At 37.9% G+C, this 14,329-nt stretch overlaps 2 protein-coding genes across 15 annotated transcripts in view; one reads left to right on the top strand and one right to left on the bottom strand.

Annotated features, from left to right (window-relative positions):
* Positions 1-14,329, top strand: part of Dys (Dystrophin) — a 152,198-nt gene that overhangs the window by 27,835 nt on the left and 110,034 nt on the right. For all 14 annotated transcript variants that reach the window (XM_070216825.1, XM_070216826.1, XM_017151713.3 and 11 more), the window contains 4 exons: positions 2,016-2,111; positions 2,180-2,315; positions 9,500-9,663; positions 9,747-9,852. In XM_070216825.1, coding sequence (XP_070072926.1) covers positions 2,016-2,111; positions 2,180-2,315; positions 9,500-9,663; positions 9,747-9,852 — 502 coding nt within the window. The remainder of the gene's footprint in view (positions 1-2,015; positions 2,112-2,179; positions 2,316-9,499; positions 9,664-9,746; positions 9,853-14,329) is intronic.
* Positions 4,402-6,136, bottom strand: LOC108064275 (uncharacterized). Its single transcript, XM_017151727.3, has 2 exons — positions 5,622-6,136; positions 4,402-5,318 (listed from the first exon to the last, which is right to left on the bottom strand). Exons 1-2 carry the CDS (start codon positions 6,018-6,020, stop codon positions 4,578-4,580), a joined length of 1,140 nt encoding a protein of 379 aa, XP_017007216.2. The 5' UTR covers positions 6,021-6,136; the 3' UTR covers positions 4,402-4,577.

Here is a 14,329-nt window from a genome sequence, read left to right as displayed (position 1 = left end):
AAGCAAAATTACCTGTGCGAAACTACAATTAAATCATTTTGATTTAATCGCCGCAATTAGTCATTCAGTTGGACATTTTTCAGAAGGCGTCACATCTTTCGTCGATACTCGCTCGTTTACTTTGCCGCAAGTTAATTGCCCTCTTGAGAATTTCGATGCATATATAAGCAAAGCGGTGGCCACAAAAGCTAAATGGGTCCATTAGAAGACCCAAAAATAAACACAACTGACACAGTTACACATCTGCTTGCAGTTGGGAGGCGAAGAGTGAGGGACTCACCAGAGATCATAGTATTCAGTGGGTCAAAAGAGATCGTAGGAGTAAGAGAGATTTAAGAGATTCTTTTTCTTATGATATTATGATGTATTTTGTTGATGGTTCTGTCTCTATGAAGGGTTGTCATGTTCTATTAAATTATGAACATATCTTTGAACAATTTTATGATGAATTAAAACATGTAAACTTTTAATGGCAAGTGTCATTTTGAATGGGAATCCTATTTTTCTGTCAGTTTTCTTTTAATACATTTGGACTCTTGAGATTTTATTTAAATAAAAATACATTTTAGCAAATCAATCAAATGCTTAGCAATTCAAGAAATGTTAAAGTTATCTGCAGATTTAAATGCAAAAAAGTTGAGACAACTTTTCTAGAATGACACATTTACAAAAAAAAGGAGAAACTAGTAAAAAGCGAAACTTTTTGTGCTCCTGGTCGCACAACATATGATAAATCTTACATTTTCAACAAGTTCCATCCCTAGACAACCGAGTCATTAATCACTGCAATCATTTTGTTGTTTATTTTTATATTTTATTTATTCCGTTTTTTGTTTGGTTTTATGGCACCAGCGGGTGACAAACGCCAGCGATTGTAAAAAAGCGAAAAATGAAATCAAAAATAGAAAACATTTTGTATTTTTCCTGAGAGGGGCAGAGCCAGAAAGAGAGACAGATTTTTGGGGGAAAACTAATTTCGAAGAGGGGCAAACATGTAAATTCTTCTCTTTGCCGGCAAAATGAGGGCTTTTGTTTTTATTTTCCTCCATTTTTTGTTTGCGCCACTTCAGTCGCGTATCGTCTCGTTGGGACAGCGGTTGCAGAGCTTTAAAATCTTTTTATATTTTGATGCGTGTGTGTGCCCACTTCTTTGTTGACCCGGTGATTGATTGTAAATTTGCGGAAAATTCAGTTTGGCGCGAAGTGAAAATTCGGCAGCAAAAACCCGGTCCTTCAGCTGAAACTGCAACAGTTTTCAACGCGCTACATTGACCATTCACAAATGCAATTTTGTTGGTTGACAAACGCCGTCAAAGAGGTGGTAGGGTTTTTCTACCCACCTGCCACGCCCACTCCCAAACCGCCTTCATTTGTTCTTTGCCCATAGAGAGAGTCCCTGCATGATTGCAGTTGAAATTGAATTCCAATCGCCGTTGGCCGTAGCTCCTTTCCCAAGCGGTGGCCATTTTGTTCGCCCGTGTATGTGTGTTCGTTCGGCTTCCGTTTCCGCTTAAAGCCTGCTATTTATTGTTCACCTTTCGCACCTCAAGAGTATCGAATGCATTTTATATCTACTTTAGTATGGTTTTCTTTTACCCTTAAAGAGGTTTCCATTTTCTGTCGAAATTCTATAATGTAAGCTCTTCTCGATTTAAATTTATAAAAAATATTTCATTCGATTTAAAGATAAAATAAATATTATATTTAATTTGCCATGCATTGCTTTTAGATAAACTACATATTTATTTTTAGAAAACAAAATAGTTGCATAAAACTTTTACTAAGAGAATTTTGAAATCTCAAAATGACATGTGACGAAATTGAAAACGGTGAAAAATCATAAATAAATCCCTCGTAACATTTTAAAATATAAAATTAAATTAAATACCCCTATATTAAAAAAACTATAATAAAATTTTAAAGTATATATTTTTGAAAGATATTAGTTCTTTGTGCGCATACTAGAGACAACTGTATTTTTGTTTAAAATTTTCTTTTCATCTTTTTTTTTGCAGGAGCGGCACGACGATTTACAGGTGATTGTCAGCGCCATTGGCAAGAACGCTCAGATGCCGAAGGTCACGCCCCTCATGATGAACGAAATTGAAAAGGTTTGCGCTCACACTTCGCCTCTCAATTGAACTCTTACATTCCGGATTGCTTGCCCTTTTTTTTGCAGACGAAAAACAATTTGATAGCTCATGCGGATTCCATTGAGCTCTCGTTGACGGAACTGAGAAATGGCCCCCGAATTTCGAATGGCAAGGAGCGACCAGATGCATCCAGCGGAGCATCCACCATCAGCTGTCGTTCGGGTAAGCTTGCCCACTCAATTGTTTCTAATAGTTTTTATTTCGGGAGCTTAGAAAGATCGCATCCTAAGCTAGGCCAATGCCGGGTAATGTTCTTGTTGATAGCCGGCAAGTTGGATTGACTTCAATTGTTTGGTTTACGCTCGAGTTGGCTGCTCAAATGTAGACAAGCTGTCAAAGTTGACTTGGTCGAGTGTCTTGACTTAAAGGATGAGGGCAATTCGAGTGTATTTATTTTAGCAGAAGGCATTTTACTAAATGCTGTCAGCGCTTGGAAATTTACAATCATTTACTTAACCGGCAATTACACATTTATTGCACAAAACTAAGGGAATGCTAGAATTTTAATTAGATAGGGATATGTTATATTTAATGAAATAAATTAGTGTAATTCATTTGAAGGGCAGTCATGGTGAATAGCATTTGAACATTGCAATTCCGTGAACATTAATGTATTCTGTTGATTTTGTGAACTACATTTAATTACCATAATCAGATTAATACACATGCTCATTGTTATTGAAGGACAGAAGAGAGATTTCAAATGTTTTTATTTCAATTTTTTCATTCATCATTATAAATTTAATTGAAATTCTAGTGCTTCATACTATACAAAGAAATTCCATTATTGAAATTTAATAATCTTTCGCATTCATCTAGTGTCTCTATTTTCGCTGGCTAAATTATTTAAACATTTGCCAAACAAAAAACATGAAGCGAATGTATATATGTATGTAAAAGGCAAAAACTCTTGAAACAGCACGTACACGATTTTTTTTGCTCCATTGTAATTTTTTGTTTTAGATATGGATTTTGTGCAATTTTATTGCACTGTGCATCGATTTACATTTTGCGGCTATAGTTTTCATACGCAATTTAATAAGAAAAATCTGAAATCTCTCTTGTTAAAAGTTTATCATTGATCTATATATTTTTAATTAGGGGAGAGTGGGGGAATTTCGTCAGCATTTTTTCAACGCTATTTTTTGTCCATCTTGAGACACGTTATCATATTTCTATTTTTATTGTTGAATGCGGTTAGCACCAAGCTTTAAAATGTGACATTTCCCTATTTTTTTAATTAGCTTGGTGATTTATAAAAAGTTAAAATGTAAAACCAATATACTGGGGCAATCTCACCACACAGGGGGGTAAAATCACCACACAACTGGGGAAATTTCGTCACCTGAAAAATGTAGGGAGTTTAACGCCTGAAAATATGCTACACTGATCAAGCGTACCATTTTTGTTGACGTCCTATATTTGTTGCTGCTGCTGGTAGTCTGTTCGTTAGCCAGCTCGTCAAATATAAAAATATGTATTTAAAATAGGTGCGAATTTACCCTTAGCGTAGGGTGGCGAAATTTCCCCAGACCGTACTTTTTTAGAAATAATTATTTTTCTTGCGAAATTAGGCGCGAAGTTAAAAATCACTGACGCAGAAATGCACATTATAGCACTGTGTATTATATAAAAAATCGTGTATCTTATTCCTTTTGAATTGTGGCATACAGAAAAAATTTCGTCGAGAACTAAATGTAGCTTTTGAACTGTTAAAACACATTTAATATTATAGCTTAATTATCTTGGCCTTCTGTGCAAAACAAATGCATTGGTTGTGTCTGGCCGTCTTGAAGGACTAAAACAAAAAAATTATATATTTTTACGACTTATGGATTCCGAGATATTGCAGGTGACGAAATTGCCCCTGTGACGAAATTCCCCCACTCTCCCCTACTGAAAACAGAGCATCTATGTATTCCCCTTTTTTTCTAGCCTACTCTACTTCCGTTTTTTGTTTATATTTTTATAGGAAAAAGGGCAGCGTGATCCCAAATGTGCCATGTCAATGGCACTTTTGACATTTTATGTGAATGTTTTCGGTGTTGACTTACCCTATGGGAGGTGGGTGGCTTTCCCCCATGTTGTAGACCCGTTTTCTTGTTTTCATAACAGATGCAGACATATGTTCTTGAATATTTTGCATGCCAGCTGTAGTAGATTTTTTTTGTAGCTGAAGTTGTGGGGTGAAAGATATTATATTTTTATTCTTGAATCTTTTACCCATTAATTAATAATACCTAAAGTATTGACTATATGTTTTAAATATGTATTGAGTGAAAGAAGTTGACCAAAATTTTACACAATACAATCTCGAAAATACTTTGAATTAATTCCGATACCATAACGAAGTCTTGTTCCTCTAACTAGCCGAATTGCTGGAGGTGAATGAATTTAGCAATTTAACATCCTTCGGCAATCCTGCTAGCCAAGATACATTAAATCATTTTCGGTTCGAGTGGTAACAGATTTGCGTTGCTTGGTATTCCGATTGGAGTCGTTCTCCCGTGGAAGTACCCCCGAATCCGATGGGCTTACTCGCGCTGATCCACGGTTCATATTCCGGGTCATGGTGACCTGATCGTGGGAGATCTTGATCAGGCCTTGCGATCTCATATATGTCTCCAGCTCCTCCTTGGCTTTCTGTGCGAACTGCATACTATTGTCTTCTACCGATTCGTTTACAGGCGGGGCCGCCATCATCACATCGCTCATTTTTCGGCCATATTTCGCAATTGTGAACTCGCCTTCTTGAAATAGCCGCCTTCGCTCAGCAAAACTGAGCTCTGGCTCCAGGAACTCGGCGCTTAGCGAGCTTTGCGAGGCATCGTAGTCAATTTGGGTCAAACGCCGACTCATTTCCCTACTGACCAGCTCCCCATTTGGCTCGTCTTTGTCAGGAATTATCGCATCAATACTGTCGGTGGTTATCGACATGAGGACCTTTTTTTTCTTCGGCTTCATCGACCTTTGAGGCGTATTTATCATTGAATGTTCGCTAGGACCCATTTGCATCTTGAGAAGATCATTTATGTCTGTTAGTCGCCTGGTCAGTGCCCTAGCATTCAGGGCCACGCCCTTTTTGGGATGTGGAGTGCCGAGGGATAGTAACTCCTTGTAGTTATCCTTCCCAGTTGAAGAACGACGAAAAACGCTGACCGAGGGCTGAAAAAAAGAATATATATATGTACTCACATGGTAAATAAAAATATTTCGAGAATTATATTTTAGAATACGAAATTCAATGGAGAATTTACAAAAAAAAAAAAACGTAAACCATAAATTTTATAGAGCTTCTAAATAATAAATCTATTATCAATTAATTGAGGAATGATTGCAATTTTGTTAAATTACATAATTAATTCAATTAATTCCTATTTATCTAATTAATTACATATTTAAATAGTTTAAAGCTTAATATTTGTTGATAAGCCCTGGGAGAATTTTCAAAACTAATAAACAACATACCCTTGAGTTATTTCGAAAGCTGGAATGATCAATGTCGTGGGATTCCGCATCACTGATACTAGCGCTGTCTTTCTCTGTCTTTTTCGGGGATTTATGGACATCAGTTCGCCTACTCTCGAAATCACGACGCATGTTGAGCCGAGCCTTCAGCAAAGTGGCATCGACTCCTTGATCGGCTCGCGGAAATGGAGTCGATGACTTATTGGTGGATCGCATTAATCCGTAGTCCCTGGTAGCGATGGGTAGCTGTTCCGCAGACACGAACTTCAGTCTGTTCAGCCTCGAAAATGGAGAGCATTGCAATTTTCTTTTATTCTTTCCCGTCATCATCGAATTCTTCGTCGGTGCTATGCCCGTTACCTGGGGAGCTCTGTTAAGCTCTTCCTGTGACTTCTTCATGGTTTATTGTTTATTTTTATTTAAAAAAAGACAGTTTTTTTTATTTTATTGGTATTGTGTTCAAGTGTCCTTGTTTTTATTTTTCCTGTATTAGTTGTTTTCCAGTGGGAAAAAAATGACAAATAACCATAAGTAAAGTAGATGTTTTATTTAAAATGTACTTAATCTATTTAAGTTGTTTAAATTAAATAATACAGTAATAAACTTTTTGGCAGTAGCGTGAGAATCTCTTTAAAAAATGATAAGGTCGCTAAATAAACAAAACTGTACAGTTTTAGAGCAATGCGTATAAGGCCTCACAAAAACTGGCTGTTATAGAACTATGACTAGAGTCTCGAAACTCCAATAGATGTCGCTATAAACATGTAAATATCGTGTATAAAGGTTTAAAACAGCGGTCGGCAGCGTCCTATTAAGTGAGCATAGGGAATTGCTCTGCTCACACGCTGCCCCTCACGTACACTGTAAAACAGCAGTCTGTACACACACATCAATGAGCTGCCCCGTGCAAATTACTCACACAAATATAAAACAAAATGTCATTGTAGGTGTGTGCCGACCGCTGGTTTAAAACTTACCAGCAATTACATTTTATTTTAGTATACTGCCTAAACTGCATACAACAATTAAAAAAATAATTAAAAAATATCTAAAATATATAAATTTAAATAGTTACTTTATACGTTTAGAATTGAATGTAGAAATAAAATGTTTTATTTAGATACCTTTGATTTGGGATTAGTTATTTAGATCCCGAAGCTTTGCTTATGCTTTTCTCCTGCATTTGTCCTGAACTTTCGCAAGCTTTTCGAATTGTCCGTTTTAATCAGCTGTTGGGCCCAAACAAGGAAACATTTTAAAATAAATCGTTCAGCGGCAAGGAAGTAAACAAGTCTCTAAGTCTAAGGTGGAAGTGATAATTTGAAAAGATTTATAGAAAAATAATACAGTGCTAGTATTTTACAGAAAGGATTGAATTAAAATAAAACATCAATAGTAAAATATGAAATTCGAAAGCCAAATCGTTTTTTGATACCTTAAAACCTTAGTGCTAAATATAACCGTTTAAATACAAACTGAAAATAAATTAATGGACTGTCTGTAAAATTTAAAACCTGTAATTTATAAACATTTAATAACCCAAAAATGGTTTACGTTTAAGGTAAATATTAATGAAAAACAAAGGTTTCCCCCGAAATATACAAAACCAAATTCATTTTCATGAAATTAAAAGCCATCAAGGTCATCCATCACATGAAATGAAAACTTTAAAACGACTTTCCTTTCTGCCAAGATGTCATTGTGTTTGTCTTAAAGTCCTTTCTCCAAAACAGGGAAAAGGAAGACGGTTCTCAGTTGAGTGACAACTGAAAGGCGGTGTGGGGACGCAGGAGTCCAGAATTTCACGCTTTCTTTGGCTTTTAATGAATTATGACATTTTCCTGGTAGAGCCCGTTTACTTTTAACGATAGAAGTGGGCGTGTAAGAGGAAGAAAAATGGAGGGAATGTTATCAGCGCTTTTCCTTTTCTGTGTGTTTTATTTATTTTTTTTTATACATTTTTTATATGATATTTTCTACCACTTTGCACCTGTCCCGTGAATGCCACAACACAAAGCCAAAAGGGGTGTGTGTGGAGCCTACCTGGAACATTCATCAGAATGAGTGAAAAGAAATTTTACACTTAACGTGTGTGGAACACTGCTACTTCACCGTGTTTTCCGACCATCATGTGTGTGGTTGTCAGCGATGTTATTATTCCTTTCTGGTTTCCTTTTTTATTCCATTCCAAGGGAAAATTTATGCACAGAAAAACATATTTTGGGCCTTAACTAAAATCTTACCAAAAATAGATGTTCATTTAAAAAACAACTCTTTTAAACTTTTCCTAAATCATTTTTTTTTGTTTCTTTTCCCAAATCAAAAAAAATATTTTTTTTGGCCTGTCGTAATTAAATTATTATTATTATAAAGATTTACCAGCAATTACAGAGTGCAGAGAATTTTTAATCTTCTGCTTAATCAAAAATAAATATAGGACAAATTATTTTTGATCTATTAAAAATAGCAATTCGAAGAAAAAAATTCATAAGGCATTATGAATTATTTATTTTGTTGAAATGTATTTTTTTGCAATATTTTCTCCATGTGCATATATTTGCTTAACAGCTTCTTGTGAGCTGGGAACTCTCATTCACTCAGTCGTTCACTCACTGTAAATGCTTTCAGACGCCTCAACTTGACACGGCCTGCGTTCCGTGTCCCATGTCCTGGATCCTCAATCCTGAATCCCGTTGGTGGCCAGCAGAGTTTTAGCTGTCCTCCTTGGACTTGGCATTTGTCGCCCAAATCCCCTGTCCTTGCAGACCGGCCTAATCCTGCGAGGGACACTGCGAAAACTACAAACCAAAACAGCAGAAAAGAAGAAAAAAAGGCAATGTGTCCCTTCTCTTTCGGTTTAGTTTGTTTTGGTTTTGTTTTCACGGATTATTGGCAAACTCAGGCCTGTAGAAACTTTCATAACTGTCAGAAGGACCTCCTTCCACATGCTCCTTTTTTTTTTCTTTTCTTTTTTCGCTTCCTTTACTCTGCGCCTACTTAAGCTTTTCTTTACATTTTCCTTTCGACTCTTTTTACTCAAGTATTTCAAGTGTTTCCCCTTTGCTTTTTCAAGCTCTGAAATATTTGCACCATGGTTTGTTCTGAATGGGCTGCAATTGAAAATTGCCATTTAATAGAAGAAAGTTAGGGGAGAGCTGAGAAAATAATGCGGTGGAAGCGAACTTGGGTCGAGGGGTAAGAATAATATTATTATGTTCTCCACTCTATAAGCTTAGTTCATTGTTATTCGATGTCATTGCTTTGCCATCAGTTCGAGATTCTTTTGAGGTTTCTGTATGTCGATGAGGATGATGTGGTACAATCTTGTTAGGAGGTTTCAGCAAATATAATAAAATTTAAAAAAATTAATAGGAATATCAATATTATTCTTTTAGCTAATGTATTTATCACAATTATTTATTTAGGTATTTGTTTAAACATTTCATAGAAAATTGTATTCCGACTCCACTGTGCGTCTATCAACCAAGACACTCGAAACTTTTGCTTCATTGAAATAGTTTTTCATTTACTTGCCTTTTGCTGAAATGTGCAACAAAGTCAAGAGGGGAGTGGGAAAAAATCACCAGAGAGAAAGAAAGAAAAATAGATAAATGAAAAAGAGACTTGAATTCAATATGCAGCTACAGTGACCCCGATAAGTATGCTTCTTGGTGGTCAGTCAGGAAAAGACAAAACCGCAGCTGGTGCGATTTAATGAGTAGCCCATCATCAGCAGAGCGACACACAATCCCCTGTGTGGTGAGTGAGTGAGGGGGGTGGCTAAAGGGACACGCTAATTAGCAAGAAGTTTTCTCCTACACTTTTTTTTCCATTTTGCAAACCCATTTCAATTTGTCCCATTTTTTTCCCCTTTGCAGAATACAATAACGAACCGAGCGGTACTGGAGCGTTGGCCGGCAGCTTCGATAAGTCGGTCCTGCAAATTTCCGACTGGCTGACTTGGGAACAAAACATGATCAAGATACAGAGCGTCCTCGTCGACGATGGCGATGCAGTGCGACTGGCCATCGAGAAGCAGGAGGTGCGCCGTATGAAACACACCCATCCCGGTCCACACACCCATATCCACTTTACTCATATATCTCCCCCGTGTTCTGTTCACAGAAAGTTCTGCGTGAATTGAAAATGAAAAAGCCGCAGCTCAACGAACTGGTTCACACGGCGGAAGTGCTCAAAGGCGACATAAAGCGACAGCAACTGCAGGAGAAAGGTGAGTCCTTCGAAAAGATATAGGGGGTCTTGAAAGTATTGCAGTTATATAGCAATTATTTATAAGGATCTTGAAAATATTGGTCCCATCTCTAATAAAAAACTATTATTATAAACAAAATTTCCAATTATAATTGTCATTTTCCGTTGGAAAGACTTCAAAATAGATTTTTAAGTTCTTAAATACAATTTTAAGGACTCGTAAAACTATTTCTTTTTGGTAAATTCAATAAATAAATAGAACTATATGAAACGTTATCATATCATTTATCTTTTATTATTCTAAGCTTTCTCCACAATCACAAAAAAACATTTAACTCTCGAGTTTAATTAAATCGAATTGGCAATTGATTAGTCTCGTTTAACTCCCCCACTGACGAAGCATAAGTCAAATAGTTTCTGAAGTTGTCCATCTGTGAGAGTGTATTTTCGAATGTCAATTAATTTTTGAACGAAAATTTGCAAATTGGCTCACATATGGAAATTTCATTAGGCCTTGTTAGCCGTTGTGTCCCTGCTGCCCGGGGGTATTGCAGATTGCTGATGGCTGTGAAACACGGATCCATTTCCTTTTCCAACGGCGGCCCCTCCCCAAACCCAGAAATCACTTCGGTGCAAACAAATTTCCGCCGGGCGAGACAAAATGCATGCAGAGGTGGGCGAAGAAAATGGAAAAGCAGGAAAAGGGGAAGCGAGACATATGAGTTTTGTAGTGAAAACAGCAACAGACACCAACGGATGGCCACTTAAAATTGCTAACTCAGTCAGGGGAATGTTTTTCAGGGGGCAGGGGAGCGGGGGAGGTGGCAATGCGGTTAAGGGGGACTGTCAGCATTTGCATAACGGGGCCGTGAACCTCGGTAGTCGGTAGCCGGTTGGTTTCAATTCAGAAACTCCTCTTTAAATTGTCTGCCTCAAAACAATGTCACACCATCACACGCTCACACACACACACACACCCCCATAGAAGGACCCACACAAAGACCAGAAAAATATAAAGACGATGGACAAAAGAGAAAGAGAGTTCCGCGAGCTTGTTAAACAAATTATTGCATACTTTCAGGTCGTGGTGAGTCCTGCAGTTTGACAGCCACTGAACTAAGAGCATCGTACCCCGGCAAAAAGGGCTCTTCAGAGAGAGATTTCTCTTTCGCTCTTTATTTTATTTTTGCCCTTTTTCTCTGCGGAATTTTAATGTGGCAGTTGAGCAAGCGGCATGCAACATTTATGCCAGTTGACATTTAATTGACAAGCGAGGCAGCCGGCGGGGAAAATGGGAAAAGCATCCAGCCAGCCCAGCCGGATGCTAACTGAAATATTTTTATGCTCTTTGGGATCGGGGGCGGGATTTTCCGAGGGGTGGCTGATGAGATGGGGAGTTGCCTGCACTGCTTGTTACACATTATTATGATGTTTGGTTTGTCATAAACATTTGTAACTTGTCCGCCACGTTCTCTCATCTCTTGGCTATTTGTACGTGCATTTCTGCCTTATTTTCCCGGATGTGTGAGGGTGTGGGGGTGGAAAAGGGGTGGGTGTAGGCATCTGTTTGGGCCTGTTGTAATAGAGATTCCAACAGTTGCTTGCACCAAGTTTTTTTTGTCCACTGGCTGTGTGCTGTGCAGTTCTACTTCATGCGACTTTATTCCATTGTTTAAATTTTGGAATTTAATACCTAGTATCATTTAATTCGGAAAATGGCATGCAAAAAAGAAAAGATAATTTAGAGTTTGGTTGGCTTAATTAAAAAAGAAAAGTCTTAATATTCTATGTATCTAAAATTGATTTTTATAAATTTTTTCTTTTATCACTTTTCAGTTATTTAAATAATTTTCCAAGCTGATTTTAATTACATTTAAATTTTTTTTTATTAGAATGTGCCTTAGTAAATCATAGTTATAGTTGTCGTAAATAGAGTATTTCATAACATTTCTGAAGGTTTTGAGTACTCACCGGTTGCCATCCAAATGTTGGCGCAAAGCCAACTGAAAATATGACCATTAGGGCGGCATTGTATTTCAATTTGGTCGTCAAAAACAGTTTAGAATATCCAAGAAAAGCGGGTCATAGCCATGCCTAGTTTATTATCAGTAAAATTGGGGTGAAGAAGTAGTGAGTGGCAAATGAAGAAGGAAAAGAGCTCCAATTAATTACGTATTTTTTGTGGAGTGAAGCTTAATTAAACCATTATTCATTATCTCGTTCGCTTTTTCTCCTCCGCCTAGCTGCACCTTATTTTCCCTTGCCTCCTATTTTGGGCCACAAGTCGCACAAACTTTTCGCCAACCCAAATGACCCCAAAGTCCTTATCATAAATAAAATGCCAACCCACACGGAGAGGTTGTATAGATGGTAGAGAGTGTGTGTGCGTTGAGGTTGGCTCGTAAATCTGTCTTTGACATGCAATTTCAGTGCAGCGGCTGTTGCTGCAACTTGGCCAACAACAGCCACAACAACTCGGCAAAGGCAAAAGCAACAACTCACAGCGAGCGAGCATATTATCTGAAAGGACAACGCACTCAGTCGGCCAAGCACAGGCTCAGTGGTTCTCTCCATCCAACCACCCCCCTTTTGGCACCCAAATTGCCTTTAATTGCAGCCTTTCGCCTTGCAAACGCCTTCAACTTTACAGCCAACCAGCCAGCCACCACCCCCTTTTTCTTCTGTTTTGGCGCTACACACGCCCGCTTCACGCCATTACACGCTTTAATAGGCCTTACCTCCCCCTCCGCCCCCTGGTTACTTCCCCCCAAAAAAGGCAGGCCACCCCTTCCACTCCATTTGCAAAAAGACCCCCTTCTTTATCTAAAGTTGGTTCTACCCCCAGTCGGGCGTTTTCTTTTCAATGGTTTGGGATAGCTTCCTGGCATGTGTCTGCGCTTTCAAGAAGTTCGTTGCTTTTGATACTCTACTTTAAAGTGGAATTTCCCTTGGCTAAAAGAGTTGGGGGAAAAAAAAGTTCATAAAGAAAAATAATTTAATTTAATTTTAATAGAAAAAGGATTTAATGGAAAACTATATTTTGTTAAATCTATAACTTAAAATCCAATTTCCTCGTCATTTTAACTTTTATGATAATTTTATTATTACAACATTTTGCTGTGATATTTAATGTTAGTCCTGCAGATTCTCAAGTTCATATATAATTTTTTAAGATTTGTTTTTAAAAATGCATTATTAGATAATATGATCTTTACTTTTATAACCTAACATTTAAATCGCGTAGATCACTTTTCCCAGTGACATTTTTAAGAGTTCCTATATAAACCTCTCTCATAAGAGTTTATATATTTTTTAGACCTTTTTTGTTGGGTATCAGCGAGTACCGGTTGTGTTTATCTCGGGATCCCGTGTTTCAAAAAATTTTATAAAAATTCGTTTTATTTATTTCTTTTTATCTCTTGGTTCTGTTTGGACTTCACGTCGTGTGACTTGTGCTTTCGTACTTGGACTTCATTAACGCATCGCGTTTGCCGGCCTCGCCTGCATTGGCTGGCCGGCCGCCCTGCTGGTCGTCATCATGTCTGCCGCTGATCAAGATATTAATGTCCCTCTATGTGATCATGTTATGAATGTGGATAGTTGCGATGGTTCTTCGTCTCCCAATTTATTTATAACTGATAATTCAAATGCCAGTACTAGCAAGGAGTTTTCAAGGTCGTCTAGAGGTCGTGGTGTAAGGGTGACCTCCGTCAGGTCCAAGGAAGCTAGATCACAGAAATTTGATTCTGAACGCAATTTATCTATTGCTGATACTTCATATTCATCGCTAGACAATTTGAAAGACGTTCTGGAAGCTTCGGCGGATACTTTGCTTAATGCTGAGAAAGATTTTGCTTCTCAACATGAATTTGATAATTTTAATGAAGGAATACACGGTGCAAGCACACCTGGACATTCCACTACTTCAAATCTACAATTCGTCAGTCAGGAAGTGGCGGACCAGTTGCGTTGCGAATCCGTCAAACGCATAAGAAAGCGAAACAAGCTTGACCCTAACCACAGTAAGGATGCTTCATTTGGACCAATTATTAAGCGCTTTCGTAATATTAAACGCAAGGTTCACTTGGAAATATTTGGATCAGAGGACTCGGACTCTCCTGGTGAAAAATATTCAGGTCATGGAAACAACTTTGCCCTCTTATCGGATGAAGACATTGAAAACCCACTCCCTAATGATCGTATAGACACCCAGTCTCCTCCATCGGAGCCCCTAAACTCCTGCCAGCCCCCTGTGACTAGTAAGAGTACAATAACTTCTAGCAATAGTGGTGGAATTTCCCAAAAGTCAAAGGGTATTTCTGGTACTCCTATTCCGTCGTCTAAAGCACCCAAATCTGAACCACGTCCGCCCGCCTTTGTGATAAAGGGTGTTACTGATGTCAAGCAACTTATGAATCTGATCAAGGCCACCACAACCAATATAAGATTTAAGATTACTGGACCTGCTACAGTGAGGGTATCTCCTTTCGATGGTG

The sequence above is a fragment of the Drosophila takahashii genome, chromosome 3R (assembly GCF_030179915.1).
Source record: "Drosophila takahashii strain IR98-3 E-12201 chromosome 3R, DtakHiC1v2, whole genome shotgun sequence".
Lineage (NCBI taxonomy): Eukaryota > Metazoa > Arthropoda > Insecta > Diptera > Drosophilidae > Drosophila > Drosophila takahashii.
Note: the sequence above shows the minus strand (reverse complement) of the source record. Positions and strands in the feature narration are given on the sequence as shown.